The sequence below is a fragment of the Coregonus clupeaformis genome, chromosome 36 (assembly GCF_020615455.1).
Source record: "Coregonus clupeaformis isolate EN_2021a chromosome 36, ASM2061545v1, whole genome shotgun sequence".
In the NCBI taxonomy this organism is placed as follows: domain Eukaryota; kingdom Metazoa; phylum Chordata; class Actinopteri; order Salmoniformes; family Salmonidae; genus Coregonus; species Coregonus clupeaformis.
In genome coordinates, this window is record NC_059227.1 from 13,525,098 (window position 1) to 13,539,937 (window position 14,840).

The 14,840-nt window shown below is 44.5% G+C and overlaps 1 protein-coding gene across 9 annotated transcripts in view; it reads right to left on the bottom strand.

Moving 5' to 3' along the window:
* Nucleotides 1-14,840, bottom strand: part of ppp4r4 (protein phosphatase 4, regulatory subunit 4) — a 137,840-nt gene that overhangs the window by 17,221 nt on the left and 105,779 nt on the right. For 8 of the 9 annotated variants that reach the window (XM_041865028.2, XM_041865029.2, XM_041865027.2 and 5 more), the window contains 7 exons: nucleotides 13,598-13,675; nucleotides 4,501-4,584; nucleotides 3,466-3,648; nucleotides 2,741-2,846; nucleotides 2,294-2,441; nucleotides 1,369-1,513; nucleotides 778-816 (listed from right to left, as the gene is read on the bottom strand). In XM_041865028.2, the coding sequence (XP_041720962.2) occupies nucleotides 778-816; nucleotides 1,369-1,513; nucleotides 2,294-2,441; nucleotides 2,741-2,846; nucleotides 3,466-3,648; nucleotides 4,501-4,584; nucleotides 13,598-13,675 (783 nt within the window). The remainder of the gene's footprint in view (nucleotides 1-777; nucleotides 817-1,368; nucleotides 1,514-2,293; nucleotides 2,442-2,740; nucleotides 2,847-3,465; nucleotides 3,649-4,500; nucleotides 4,585-13,597; nucleotides 13,676-14,840) is intronic. The other variant, XM_041865030.2, reaches the window with a different exon arrangement.

Sequence of the window (14,840 nt, forward strand, 5' to 3'; positions counted from 1 at the left end):
TATAGACAGGTGTGCCTTTCCAAATCATGTCAAATCAATTGAATTTACTACAGGTGGACTCCAATCTAGTTGTAGAAACATCTGAAGGATGATCAATGGAAACAGGATACATCTGAGCTAAATTTCAAGTCTCATAGCAAACGGTTTGAATACTGATGTAAATAAGGTATCTGTTTTTAGTTTTTGCAAAAATTTCTAAAAACCTGTTTTTGCTTTGTCATTATGGGGTATTGTGTGTAGATTGATGAGGAACATTCTTTATTTAATCCATTTTAGATATATAGTCACACACCGGATAGGTGCAGTGAAATGTGTTGTTTTACAGGGTCAGCCATAGTAGTACGGCGCGCCTGGAGCAAATTAGGCTTAAGTACCTTGCTCAAGGTCATGTCGACAGATTTTTCACCTTGTTGGCTTGGGTATTCGAACCAGCGACCTTTCGGTTACTGGCCCAATGCGCTAACCGCTAGGGTCTAACTGCTAGGCTACCTGCTGCCCACCATATAAATACATGTAAAATAAATACAATAAATACAAATGTAAATACAACTGGAGACACCTCGTCATTTTTGGAGAGATGTTTTTGAAACGACAGCGTTATGGTACCTAGCAAAAGAGTGTAGAAACGGTTGCTAACTAACTGTGAGCAACTTTAGCTGCCTAGCTAAGCATCTTGGCTGTGGGGCGAAGCAATTCACTCATGCCTATAAGATTGCTATTTGCTACATCACCATTCTTTAAGTTTTCTAAGAGTGAAGAAAGTAAGGGGTTACTTACAGGTTCTGTGATGTCCATTTTGTCCAATTCCAGCACGGTCTGAAAAAAGAAAAAAATCTAAATACACACGCACGCACACACAAGTAAGACATGTATGGCCTCAATCTTGTTAGGAGATTATATACAGTGCATTCGGAAAGTATTCAGACCCCTTGAATTTGTCCATATTTTGTTATGTTACAGCCTTATTCTAAAATGGATTAAATTGTTGTTGTTTTCTCGTCAATACATCTCAAGGATGACCAATTGAAACAGGATGCAACTGAGCTCAATTTCGAGTCTCATAGCAAAGGGTCTGAATACTTATGTAAATAAGGTATTTCAGTTTTTCATTTTTAATACGTTTGTAAAAATGTGTAAAAAACTGTTTTTGCTTTGTCATTATGGGGAATTGTGTGTAGATTGATTAGGGAAACATATTTTAAAATCAATTTTAGAATAAGGATGTAACGTAACCAAATTTGGAAAGAGTCATGGGGTCTGAATACTTTCCATTTGATTGAAATAATACTCAGTAATGTTAGGCAACAGATCCCCACAAAATTAGACACTACTCACATCCATCCATCCACCCACCCTTCCCTCCCTCACCTTGCGAACGGTGGCAACCACATCCTTGTCCTTCTCCCGACAGAGTAGCTTGCGGACACAGAACTCCAGCTGTTGCAGGAGGTGTTTGTCTGCAGGCAGCCTGATGGTGGACCTCAGCCTGGGCAGCATGTGGCACAGCTTATACCTGGGTCATGTTCATTAGGCACAAAACAGGAGAAAAAAATCTAACGGGGAGGGCACAACCTGAGTGTGTCCAATAAGAATGCAGATTTTCATTTTCTGTTGCAAAACGTTTTGCAAGGGAGTGCTTCCTGAACATGCCCCTGGTCAATATACATGGCATACTCAGAGGATGAATTTCTCTAAAGCTTCATAGTACTAAGATCATCTTTCATCCATTGCCTACAACAGCCCGCGACGTTAGACGTTCCACCACGAGAGCAAACGTACAAGCGGACGTGTGGTGAGCTTACAAGAAATGGCTGCCTAGAAATGGATGCCATTGATGATGGATGAAGTGAGGTGTCCCCATATGAAGTAAAGCATCTGGAAAAGCACTCTAAAAATCAAATTAAGGAATTAAAGGAGCAATCTGGGATTGGGTTTGACTTATAAATATGTATATATCATTATATATAGCCATTTACTCTTGAAGAATATACAGTAACTTATAAATGCCTCATGAGCTTAGTTCAACTGTCGTACCCCAACGGAACCCAAAATATAAGCTTGTTTCACTCCATTATTTGTGAACAATTTAATTATAAACAAATCCTGTATAGCCTCAAAACATGGTTAAATGGATGACGTCCATGAATCCATAACTACATCCATGAATTTGAGAGTGGTTACATTTCTCCATCCCCATCCCTCAGATGTTCACCAAAAAAAGAGTCGGGACAGACGTTTGTTGTTTGAACCCGTTTGTCCCCTTAAGTAACTTATTAATTACTGAATCCAGTACCTGACGTTGGCTACGGGGTCATTGACCAGCTCCAGGGCCTGGATGAGGAAGTGTTTGCAGAAGTAGGCCTTGGAGAACAGCTCCATGGCAATCTCACACAGGTCCAGGTAGCGAAGCCTGTTCCAGTAACTTCTGCCCTGAGCAAGCTCTGGAAAGGAGGGGGGAGGGAAGGGGGAGGAGGCAGGATATACATTACATTACAAAAGTCACAAAAACGGCCACGTTTGCGCGAAACATTAGGAATCTTCTATTTTATTCTAGGTAAAACCGTTGGGGAATTGGGAGCCATTTGTTTAAAAAACCTATCATGGCACAGGTTGTGTACTACTGGCACCTGTGAAAACACTTTTTCCATATAGATGTCTGTATTGTATTGTTTATATTTGTCAACACTGTCAGCAAACAAAATAGATAGATGTATAGACAGACAGATAGACAGACACAGACCTTGCAGCACTTTGCCGATGATCTCTTGCCGCTGCTCCTGCTTGCGGTTGTAGCGTAGGAACATACACAGCGTCCTGGCCGCCTCTCTCTGGACTGGGAGAACGTTCTGGCAACAACATGGAGTGGACACACTTAGTGAGCAGAGACAGAGCGTGTGTACCAAATGGCAGCCTATTCCCTTGACAGTGCACTACTTTTGACCAGTGCCCATAGGCTCTGGTCAAAAGTAGTGATGCACTATGAAGGGAGTAGGGTGCCACTTGGGATGTATCCTCAGCCTGCTGTTAACACAATGTAGGATTTCCATTTTATAGTTTCTATCTTTTCTATCCATTGTGGGATAGTTGAATAAAGTTATATCCTACATCAACTAATCTAATACCAGAGATTAACACATCGTTTTACAATGTAACATTGTGTTTTTCGTTGGGAAGAATAGAAAGTACCCGAGTCGTCTGTACACTTTACAATGTAAGAATGTGTAAGGCCATTGAGCTGAAGCTTAGGCATTGCCTCAGGGAGCTAACACAAGTCTTAGGCAAGGTTACTCAGGTCTCAGGCTAGTTCATCAACGTATGTGTGTAGCTACATTATGTATAAAGGATGTGACTGGCATGCCAGCCATAACTCTAACCCTGAGCTTAACCCAAACCCTAACTATAACCAATTAGGTCATTCAATGTGAGTTTGTCCCATTAGATTCTCCCTAGGTGTACTAGTCTCACGTTGGTGGTGACGATGGCGAACATCCTCTGCAGGAAGCGGAAGTAGATCTGGTCAGCGGAGACAACGCGGGGCAGGCAGGCGTAGCGTTGCAGCAGTCTCTCATGCACCCGCCAGCGGAGCGACAAGGCAGCCTTCTGCTCGGCCGCCGCCAGCGCCGGGACCAGGTCGGGGACGTTCGCCTGCTGGACCCACCATTGGGAGGGAGGGGAGAGAGGTGGGAGAGAGAAATGTAGAAGGGAATGGAGGAAGGCGGAGGCACAAAGATAGTATAAAAAAGAGGGGTGAGGTTGAGAGGGGAAGGAGAGAGATAAGACAGCGAGGAGGTGAGGTAGACAAAGGGAGAAGAGGAGGGAGAGAGAAAGAGATGGACGTGTGTAGATAAGAGTTTTAAAATAATATGGTGAGAGAGGTACAGACATTGCCAGAGGGTGGAGAAATAGAGTGAGTAGAGAGGGGGCAGGGGGAGAGAGGGAGGGAGGCACAGAGATAAGTGTCAAAAAAGAGATTGAGATACAGAAACATCGCCAGAGTGATGACAGAGAAGAGAGGAAAGATAAAACGAACGAAACAACACAGAGTGAAACATTAGAGAGAGTGATGAAGAGAGTATGAGAGGAGAGTGGGACATAGGTTATTAAAAAATAAGTAGTGAAAAAACAGATTCTATGAGATAAACAGTAGTGTACGCGCAACTTATAGGTTCAGGGTACAAAAAGTCTGGAAAATAGGTAGCCACACAAACGTTGAATAAAACTGTAGGAGCATTCAATCGTGTGCAGGTATCCATCTTTATATACGATAGCTGCACCACACAGAACCAACCAGCAGAGGGGGTTAGCTCATTCACAAAGAATACTAGACGTGGGTAAGTATCCACAAAGCCGCTCAGAGTAGGAGTGCTGATCTAGGATCAGTTTTGCCATTTAAATCATGATTAATAAGATTATATGAACAGATCCTAGATCAGCATTCCTACTCTGAGACATTTTGTGGATACAGGCCCAGAGCAGCAGACCACAGACTGGGGTACGTACCTTGCTCTCGGGTCCTGGCCCTTCTCCTCTCGATGTGGCCAACTCCAGAGTCTCCTGAAGGTGGCTTAGCAACGCATCTAATACCTGCACAGAATAAAAACATAATTATCATTATCATGATTGTTGTTGTCATCATCCTCATCATCATCATCATCATCATCATCATGATGGTCGACATCTTCATAATTGTCATAATCAATTAAAGTTTATGGGAAGGCTAACTAGCTAATGTCAGCTTCGCAGTGTTTATGCTTTGTGAAAACACACTTTACAATTATTTATTTTTATAATTCACCAGAGCATTACTGTAGTTTTCAAATTCTGTGCACGCATTTTGATAGTTTTGACAAATTTAATTCATAGTTAGCCACATCTGCTCCTTGAGTTTGGATGTGTGTCAATGCACCGGAAGCCGCTGTGCCGTTCTAAACACACCAGGGAGCTAATTGAGCTAGCTTGTGTGAGTAGCCCAATGAGATGCAGCTCTTCTAGTCCATCAGTCTGTTGTGGCACCTTGGGGACACATTCTCACTGAGAGTGTTCTGTCCTGAGTTGCCCCTGGTTCCAGTGGCGTGACGTCCAGGGGTGAAATAATTAGGGGGAGAATCACTCTGGGAACTCTCTATTGTCGAATCTCTGTATAATATTTCTAAGTACTGTGGTGGGTGGCAGCATAATGTTATGGGCATGCTTGTCACCGGCAGGGACTGGGTAGTTTGTCAGGATCAAACTAAATATGAAAGGAGCAAAGCCCAGGTAAAAAGTTAGAGAAAAACCTGCCTCAATCTTCTGAATACCTAACCCTGGGATATACTTTTATTTCTCAGCCAGACAATTACACAAATATGTATGCCAAAGACACACCAGAATGGCTTTCCAAGAGGTGTTGAGTGTTCCTGTGTGGTCCAGTTTCAGTCCTGACTTGAATCTGCTTGAAAATCAGAGACAAGGTTTGAATATTGCTGTCCATCAATGATTCCCAACCAAATAAACTGAGTTTGAGCAATTTTGACAAAAACAATGGAAGTATGTTGCCCTAAGAGTTGTGTAAAGTTGGCAGAATCTTATTAAAAATGATTCACACCTGTAATTGCTGCCAAGTATTAACTCTGGGGTGTGAAGACATATGCAATCAAGACATTTTCGTTTGTTATTTTTAATTAATGGAGAAAATGTTCTAAATGATGTTTCTTTCACTTCGAAAATGTAGAGAAGGTTGTGTAGATAGTGAAAACTGTGCAAGGGGTGTAGACTTTCACTAGGCACTGTAACTGGCCAGCGCACATGAGATTTTCCATTTTCCATTTCCATTTACGTCATTTAGCAGATGCTCTTATCCAGAGCGACATACAAATTGGTGCATTCACCTTATAGCCAGTGGGATAACCACTTTACAATATTTATTTTTTCTTTTTTTCTTTGGGGTGGGGTAAGGGGGGGTAGAAGGATTACTTTATCCTCTCCCAGGTATTCCTTAAAGAGGTGGGGTTTCAAGTGTCTCCGGAAGGTGGTGCGTGACTCCGCTGTCCTGGCGTCGTGAGGGAGCTTGTTCCACCATTGGGGTGCCAGAGCAGCGAACAGTTTTGACTGGGCTGAGCGGGAACTGTGCTTCCGCAGAGGTAGGGGGGCCAGCAGGCCAGAGGTGGATGAACGCAATGCCCTCGTTTGGGTGTAGGGACTGATCAGAGCCTGAAGGTACGGAGGTGCCGTTCCCCTCACAGCTCCGTAGGCAAGCACCATGGTCTTGTAGCAGATTCGAGCTTCAACTGGAAGCCAGTGGAGTGTGCGGAGGAGCGGGGTGACGTGAGAGAACTTGGGAAGGTTGAACACCAGTCGGGCTGCGGCATTCTGGATGAGTTGTAGGGGTTTAATGGCACAGGCAGGGAGCCCAGCCAACAGCGAGTTGCAGTAATCCAGACGGGAGATGACAAGTGCCTGGATTAGGACCTGTGCCGCTTCCTGTGTAAGGCAGGGTCGTCCTCTCCGAATGTTGTAGAGCATGAACCTACAGGATCGTGTCACCACCTTGATGTTAGCGGAGAACGACAGGGTGTTGTCCAGGGTCACGCCAAGGCTCTTCGCACTCTGGGAGGAGGACACAACGGAGTTGTCAACCGTGATGGCGAGATCATGGAACGGGCAGTCCTTCCCCGGGAGGAAGAGCAGCTCCGTCTTGCCGAGGTTCAGCTTGAGGTGGTGATCTGTCATCCACACTGATATGTCTGCCAGACAGAGATGCGATTCGCCACCTGGTTTTCAGAAGGGGGAAAGGAGAATATTAATTGTGTGTCGTCTGCGTAGCAATGATAGGAGAGGCCATGTGAGGATATGACAGAGCCAAGTGACTTGGTGTATAGCGAGAATAGGAGAGGGCCTAGAACTGAGCCCTGGGGGACACCAGTGGTGAGAGCACATGGTGCGGAGACAGATTCTCGCCACGCCACTTGGTAGGAGCGACCGGTCAGGTAGGACGCAATCCAAGAGTGAGCCGCGCCGGAGATGCCCAACTCGGAGAGGGTGGAGAGGAGGATCTGATGGTTCACAGTATCAAAGGCAGCAGACAGGTCTAGAAGGACAAGAGCAGAGGAGAGAGAGTTAGCTTTAGCAGTGCGGAGAGCCTCCGTGACACAGAGAAGAGCAGTCTCAGTTGAATGACCAGTCTTGAAACCTGACTGGTTTGGATCAAGAAGGTCATTCTGAGAGAGATAGCAAGAGAGTTGGCTAAAGACGGCACGCTCAAGAGTTTTGGAGAGAAAAAAAGAAGGGATACTGGTCTGTAGTTGTTGACATCGGAGGGATCGAGTGTTGGTTTTTTGAGAAGGGGTGCAACTCTCGCTCTCTTGAAGACGGAAGGGACATAGCCAGCGGTCAAGGATGAGTTGATGAGCGAGGTGAGGTAAGGGAGAAGGTCACCGGAGATGGTCTGGAGAAGAGAGGAGGGGATAGGGTCAAGCGGGCAGGTTGTTGGGCGGCCGGCCGTCACAAGTCGCAAGATTTCATCTGGAGAAAGAGGGGAGAAAGACGTCAAAGCATAGGGTAGGGCAGTGTGCGCAGAACCAGCAGTGTCAATTGACTTAACAAACGAGGATCGGATGTCGTCAACCTTCTTTTCAAAATGGTTGACGAAGTCATCCACAGAGAGGGAGGAGGGAGGGGAGGGGGAGGAGGATTCAGCAGGGAGGAGAAGGTGGCAAAGAGCTTCCTAGGGTTAGAGGCAGATGCTTGGAATTTAGAGTGGTAGAAAGTGGCTTTAGCAGCAGAAACAGATTAAGAAAATGTAGAGAGGAGGGAGTGAAAAGATGCCAGGTCCGCAGGGAGTCTAGTTTTCCTCCATTTCCGCTCGGCTGCCCGGACCCCTGTTCTGTGAGCTCGCAATGAGTCGTCAAGCCACGGAGCAGGAGGGGAGGACCGAGCCGGGCCGGGAGGATAGGGGACATAGAGAGTCAAAGGATGCAGAAAGGGAGGAGAGGAGGGTTGAGGAGGCAGAATCAGGAGATTGGAGGGAGAAGGTTTGAGCAGAGGGAAGAGATGATAGGATGGAAGAGGAGAGAGTACCGGGAGAGAGAGAGCGAAGGTTGCGACGGCGCATTACCATCTGAGTAGGGGCAGAGTGAGTAGTGTTGGAGGAGAGCGAGAGAGAAAAGGATACAAAGTAGTGGTCGGAGACTTGGAGGGGAATTGCAGTGAGATTAGTAGAAGAACAGCATCTAGTAAAGATGAGGTCAAGCGTATTGCCTGCCTTGTGAGTAGGGGGACGGTGAGAGGGGTGAGGTCAAAAGAGGAGAGGAGTGGAAAGAAGGAGGCAGAGAGAAATGAGTCAAAGGTAGACGTAGGGAGGTTGAAGTCACCCAGAACTGTGAGGGGTGAGCCATCCTCAGGAAAGGAACTTATCAAGGCGTCAAGCTCATTGATGAACTCTCCAAGGGAACCTGGAGGGCGATAAATGACAAGGATGTTAAGCTTGAATGGGCTAGTGACTGTGACAGCATGGAATTGAAATGAGGAGATAGACAGATGGGTCAGGGGAAAAAGAGAGAATGTCCACTTGGGAGAGATGAGGATTCCTGTGCCACCACCCCGCTGACCAGATGCTCTCGGGGTATGCGAGAACACATGGTCAGACGAGGAGAGAGCAGTAGCAGTGTTTTCAGTGGTAATCCATGTTTCCGTCAGCGCCAAGAAGTCGAGGGACTGGAGGGTAGCATATGTTGAGATGAACTCTGCCTTGTTGATTTGGTTCTGAATTCTAAGATAATACCCTAATAAATTGAATGTGCATCAGTGTAATGAAGTAACAAACTGAGTGCATCACTAAGCCAGTTGTCTCAGAGGAGGGAACACATTGCAGTATTTACCACCAATTGACATTGATAAACACAGATTTAACAAAGGGAATAATTCACTAAATTATCAAACAGTAAATAATCCAAGTGCTGATGATGGTGATGCTGATGACAATGGCGATCATGGCTAATTGACCCTTCGCTAAGCCCCGCGCCATAATTTTGGGCAACCAATTGCAGGCCTCCAATGGATAGAAACTGTCGTCGAGTCCGACACCTCAAACAACCTCACGTTTAAATTGCATGAAAGCCAATGAGGGCTTTGGCAAAAACTGAGAGTTTTCTTCAAAATAGTTATGTTTAAATGGCTAAATAATTGAACAGTGCACCAGGAATACTTGCTACTGTGATTAATGAAATGCAGAGCCTGTTGATGGAGTATTTTTCTAATCTGAAATTATACTTTTGTTACATTGTTTGCTAGCTCAGCTGGTTAGCTAGCTCTCAGTCTCACTGGTCACCAATTGTTGCTAAGACTAGCTAGCTAGCCACTTAATATAAATAGTTTTCTCAAAATGTATGTTAGCTAGCTAAGTTAGCAATGTTATGAATACAACGCCCAATCTGCTGTCGACATCAGGATACGATTTGAGAGCACTAGTTGGCTCCAAAAGTGGGAATAGCTCTGACTGCATGCTGACAGTGAATTCAGAGCCATTTAGTGGCTATCTACACTACAAACATCATTTTACCAGGTTCCCGTGAAACAATTGTAATGACAGTCCACAACATATCCAAGAGTTTCCTCACTAGTGAGTGGTAGTCTGTGTTTAATTTCATTGTGTATTGGAAACACAGTTTGAGATCATTGTGAGGGAATTTTGCCAGTGCTTGAATGGGGAATTGGGCTTCCTGGGAAAATGTTGTCCGAGGTTGCAACAGTAACCAAGGGGGGTTGTACTTAGAGAAGGTTAAATTGAGCTAGCTTGTGCAAGTAGCCCATACATACCTGGAGATCGACACTGACCGTAACACTATTTAGTGTGCTTGCTCTAGCACTCTTACATAACAAACAAGATGGTGCCGACAGACATGGCAGCTCTGCTTCTAGCTCCTAAGCAACTTTGCAGTATTTTGTTTTTTTGTTTGTTATTTCTTACATTATTAGCCCAGAACGTTTTTTGTGTTATTACGTACAGCCGGAAATAACTTTTGGATATCAGAGCGGCAGTAACTCACCAGCATTATGACCAGGAATACGACTTTCCCGAATTGGGTCCTTTGTTCGTACCCCCAGAGCAATTGAACTTATCCCAGATGCTGCTCCAAGACGCCGCCGGCGGAGAAGAGGTATTCGGAGTGGACTTCTAGTCCGATTCAAGAGGCGTACACATCATCCACCGCTTCCGAGAATATTACTCGCTAATGTTCAGTCTCTGGACATTAAAGTAGACTCGCTCAGGGCGAGGATCTCCTTCCAGAGAGACATCAGGGACTGTAACATACTCTGTTTCACGGAATCATGGCTCTCTCTCCGGATCTACTGTCTCCGTCCATACAGCCAGCTGGGTTCTCAGTACATTGCGCAGACAGGAATAAAGATCTCTCCGGGAAGAAGAAAGGCGGTGGTGTATGTTTCATGACTAACTGCTCATAGTGCGATTGTGATAACGTACAACAACTCAAGTCCTTTTGTTCACCCGACCTAGAATACCTCACAATCAAATGCCGACCGTATTACCTCCCAAGAGACTTCTCTTCGGTTATAGTCACAGCCGTATATATTGCCCCTCAAGCCGATACCACAACGGCCCTCAAGGAACTACACCGGACTTTGTGCAAACTGAAAACCACATATCATGAGGCCGCATTTATTGTAGCTGGGGATTTTAACAAAGCAAATTTAAGGAAAACGCTACCGAAGTTCTATCAACACATTTACTGTAGTACTCGCACTGCAAAAAAGGTCGACCACTGCTACTCCCCCTTCCGGGATGCCTACAAGGCCCTCCCTCGCGCTCCATTCGGCAAATGAGATCACAACTCCATTTTGCTCCTCCCTTCCTATAGGCAGAACAGGAAGTACCTGTGCTAAGGTCTATTCAACGCTGGTCTGACCAATCGGAATCCATGCTTCAAGATTGTTTTGATCACGCGGACTGGGATATGTTCCGGGTAGCCTCTGAGAATAACATTGACGTATACACAGACACGGTGACTAAGTTAATCAGGAAGTGTATAGGGGATGTTGTTACCACTGACTATTAAAACCTACCCAAACCAAAAACCGTGGATAGATGACAGCATTCGCGCAAAACTGAAAGCGCAAACCACCGCATTTAACCATGGCAAGGTGACTGGGAATATGGTCGAATAAAAACAGTGTAGTTATTCCCTCCGTAAGGCAATCAAACAGGCAAAACGTCAGTACAGAGACAAAGTGGAGTCGCAATCCAACGGCTCAGACACGAGACGTATGTGGCAGGGTCTACAGACAATCATGGATTACAAAGGGAATACCAGCCACATCGCAGACACAGATGTCTTGCTCCCGGACAAGCTAAACACCTTCTTCGTCCACTTTGAGGAAAACACAGTGCCACCGACGCGGCCCGCTACCAAGGACTGTGGGCTCTCCTTCTCAGACATTTAAGCGTGTTAACCCTCGCAAGGCTGCCGGCCCAGATGGCATCCCTAGTCGCGTCCTCAGAGCATGCGCAGACCAGCTGGCTGGAGTGTTTACGGACATATTCAATCTCTCCCTATCCCAGTCTGCTGTCCCCACTTGCTTCAAGATGTCCACCATTATTCCTGTACCCAAAAAAGCAAAGGTAACTGACCTAAAAGACTATCGACCCCTGTAGCCCTCACTTCTGTCATCATGAAGTGCTTTGAGAGGCTAATTAAGGATCATATCACCTCTACTTTACACCCTAGACCCACTTCAATTTGTATACCGCCCCAATAGATCCACAGACGATGCAATCACCATCGCACTGCACACTGCCCTATCCCATCTGGACAAGAGGAAGAATGCTGTTCATTGACTATAGCTCAGCCTTCAACACCATAGTACCCTCCAAGCTCATCATTAAGCTTGGGGCCCTGGGTCTGAACCCCACTCTGTGCAACTGGGTCCTGGACTTCCTGATGGGCGCCTCCAGGTGGTGAAGGTAGGAAACAACACCTCCACTTCGCTGATCCTCAACACAGCGTGCTCAGCCCCCTCCTGTACTCCCTGTTCTCCCATGACTGCGTGGCCACGCATGCCTCCAACTCAATCATCAAGTTTACAGACGACACAACATTAGTAGGCCTGATTACCAACAATGACGAGACAGCCTACAGGGAGGAGGTGAGGGTCCTGGCGGAGTGGTGCCAGGAAAATAACCTCTCCCTCAACGTCAACAAAACGAAGGAGCTGATCGTGGACTTCAGGAAACAGCAGAGGGAGCATGCTCCTATCCACATCGACGGGACCGCAGTGGAGAAGGTGAAAAGATTCAAGTTCCTTGGCGTACACATCACTGACAATCTGAAATGGCTGAAGAAATTCAGCTTGGCCCCTAAGACCCTCACAAACTTTTACAGATGCACAATTGAGAGCATCCTGTTGGGCTGTATCACCGCCTGGTACGTCAACTGCACCGCCCTCAACCGCAGGGCTCTCCAGAGGGTGGTGCGGTCTGTCCAATGCATCAATGGGGGCACACTGCCTGCCCTCCAGGACACCTACAGCACCCGATGTCACAGGAAGGCCAAAAAGATCATCAAGGACATCAACCACCCGAGCCACGGCCTGTTCATCCCGCTACCATCCAGAAGGCGTGGTCAGTACAGGTGCATCAAAGCTGGGACTGAGAGCTGAAAAACAGCTTCTATCTCAAGGTCATCAGACTGTTAAATAGCCATCACTAGCCGGCTACCACCCGGTTACTCAACCCTGCACCTTAAAGTCTTCTGCCCTATATACATAGACATTGCTCATCCTAATATTTATACATTTCTTAATTCCATTCTTTTACTTTTAGATGTGTATGTATTGTTGTGAATTGTTAGATACTACTGCACTGATGGAGCTAGGAACACAAGCATTTCGCTACACCCGCAATAACATATGCTAGAAATGTGTATGTGACCAATAACATTTGATTTGATTTGATTTGATAATGGTTTTAAATGTGCATAATCAACATGGGACTCAATGGCGACCATGAGAGGTAGATATTCAAAATACTGCTTTCTAACCATTCAAGAAAGAAACACCAAACCAACTTCAGGATGGTAGAAACACTTTACAGATTCATAACTATTAACTTAAAGTAATATTTAGGTTTGCATACATTTGCATAAATGAACTTAGGTTCCAATGACTTTCAATGGGTTTCTAGACACTTTGAGCTACAAACATTGAACCAACTTCAAATCCACTCTAGTGTAAATTACGTAGCTCCGTTAACATTATTTGTTTGATCATAAATTAGCATATAATAACCCACCAACAATAATAGTATCTCTTGAACCGTTCAATCTAGACACCAAATAAAATTTCACGTTCAGGCTATCCTATCCTATCCTATCCTATCCTATCCTATCCTATGCTATGCATCTATCTATCAATCAATCTTTCCATGTACCTACTTTTCCCACTATAACCAGTCACTACCATTACTACTGCAGTCACTACCAATACTATAACTTATTTCACAACCATAAATACTTTAAGACAAGCTAGCAAGCACTTTTCTAGTTTACTACATTTTTCGAACATAACAAAGTGTTTGTTGTAAAAGTGAGTCTTCTGCGCGTCTCACCTCAAGTGAGTCGTCCTGCAGTAACACAACCAGCTCCTTGTGAATGAAGTGGACATTGGGGCCCAACAGCTTGACAACCTGAGCAATCATAGGAAAGAAGAGAGGGAGGAGAAGAGAAGAGGAGAAAAGAAGAGAAGAGGAGAAAATAAGAGAAATTTGTGACGTTATGTGTTGACATACAAAACTAGATTTTGAGGTCAAATCCATTTCTATTTCAGGCAATTAGACTAATCGATTCAGACTACATGGAATTGGAATTCAGGCTGTCAAACTCCATCGTGTTGTGTCAGTGTGATCTATCACGTTTTGAATTGTTCTGAAATTTAGCACACAGAAATGGCTTTTGGATCAGGATCTGGGAAATACATATAACATTTGTAGCTAATATAACTCAAGAAACATGTTATCAAAGTGGGTATATTTGTTCAGCCCCAAGGCATTCGTGGTTATTTTTCTTCTTGCCATGCATTGGCTAAGACACAAAGGCTTTTAAACTTTTCTACACATGCCTTAAATATTTTTTACGTTTTCACCTTTATGCATTGTTAACACTGCCAGCAGAAAAACAGTCAAACACTTAATTGAACATCTTATAGTGAAATCATAGCGTAAAAGCAGGTGAGCTGGTCCTACTCTTTTTGACAATTTTCAGGTATTTTGTGTTGGAAAACTGAGCACGTTGAGCGTAACACGCCAACCCTGTTACCCATAGATAGATAGGCTAGATAACACTTCTTCTTTTTTTAAGCTTACAGTGGGTATTATAAGTATTCATCCCCCTTGGATTTCTTCACATTTTATTGTGTTACAAAGTGATATTAAAATTGATTTAATTGTAATTTTTTGTCAGCAATCTACACAAAATATTCTGTAATGTGAAAGTGTAAGAAAAATTATATATATATATATTTTTTTTACAGATTAATATAAAATAAAACACTGATATACAGTACCTTGATTAGATACAGTTGAAGTTGGAAGTTTACATACACCTTAGCCAAATACATTTAAACTCAGTTTTTCACAATTCCTGACATTTAATCCTAGTAAAAATTCCCTGTTTTAGGTCAGTTAGGATCACCACTTTATTTTAAGAATGTGAAATGTCAGAATAATAAAGAGAGAATGATTTATTTCAGCTTTTATTTCTTTCATCACATTCCCAGTGGGTCAGAAGTTTACATACAGGTAGCATTGCCTTGGGGGTAGCCTTCCACAAGCTTCCCACAATAAGAGCTAGATA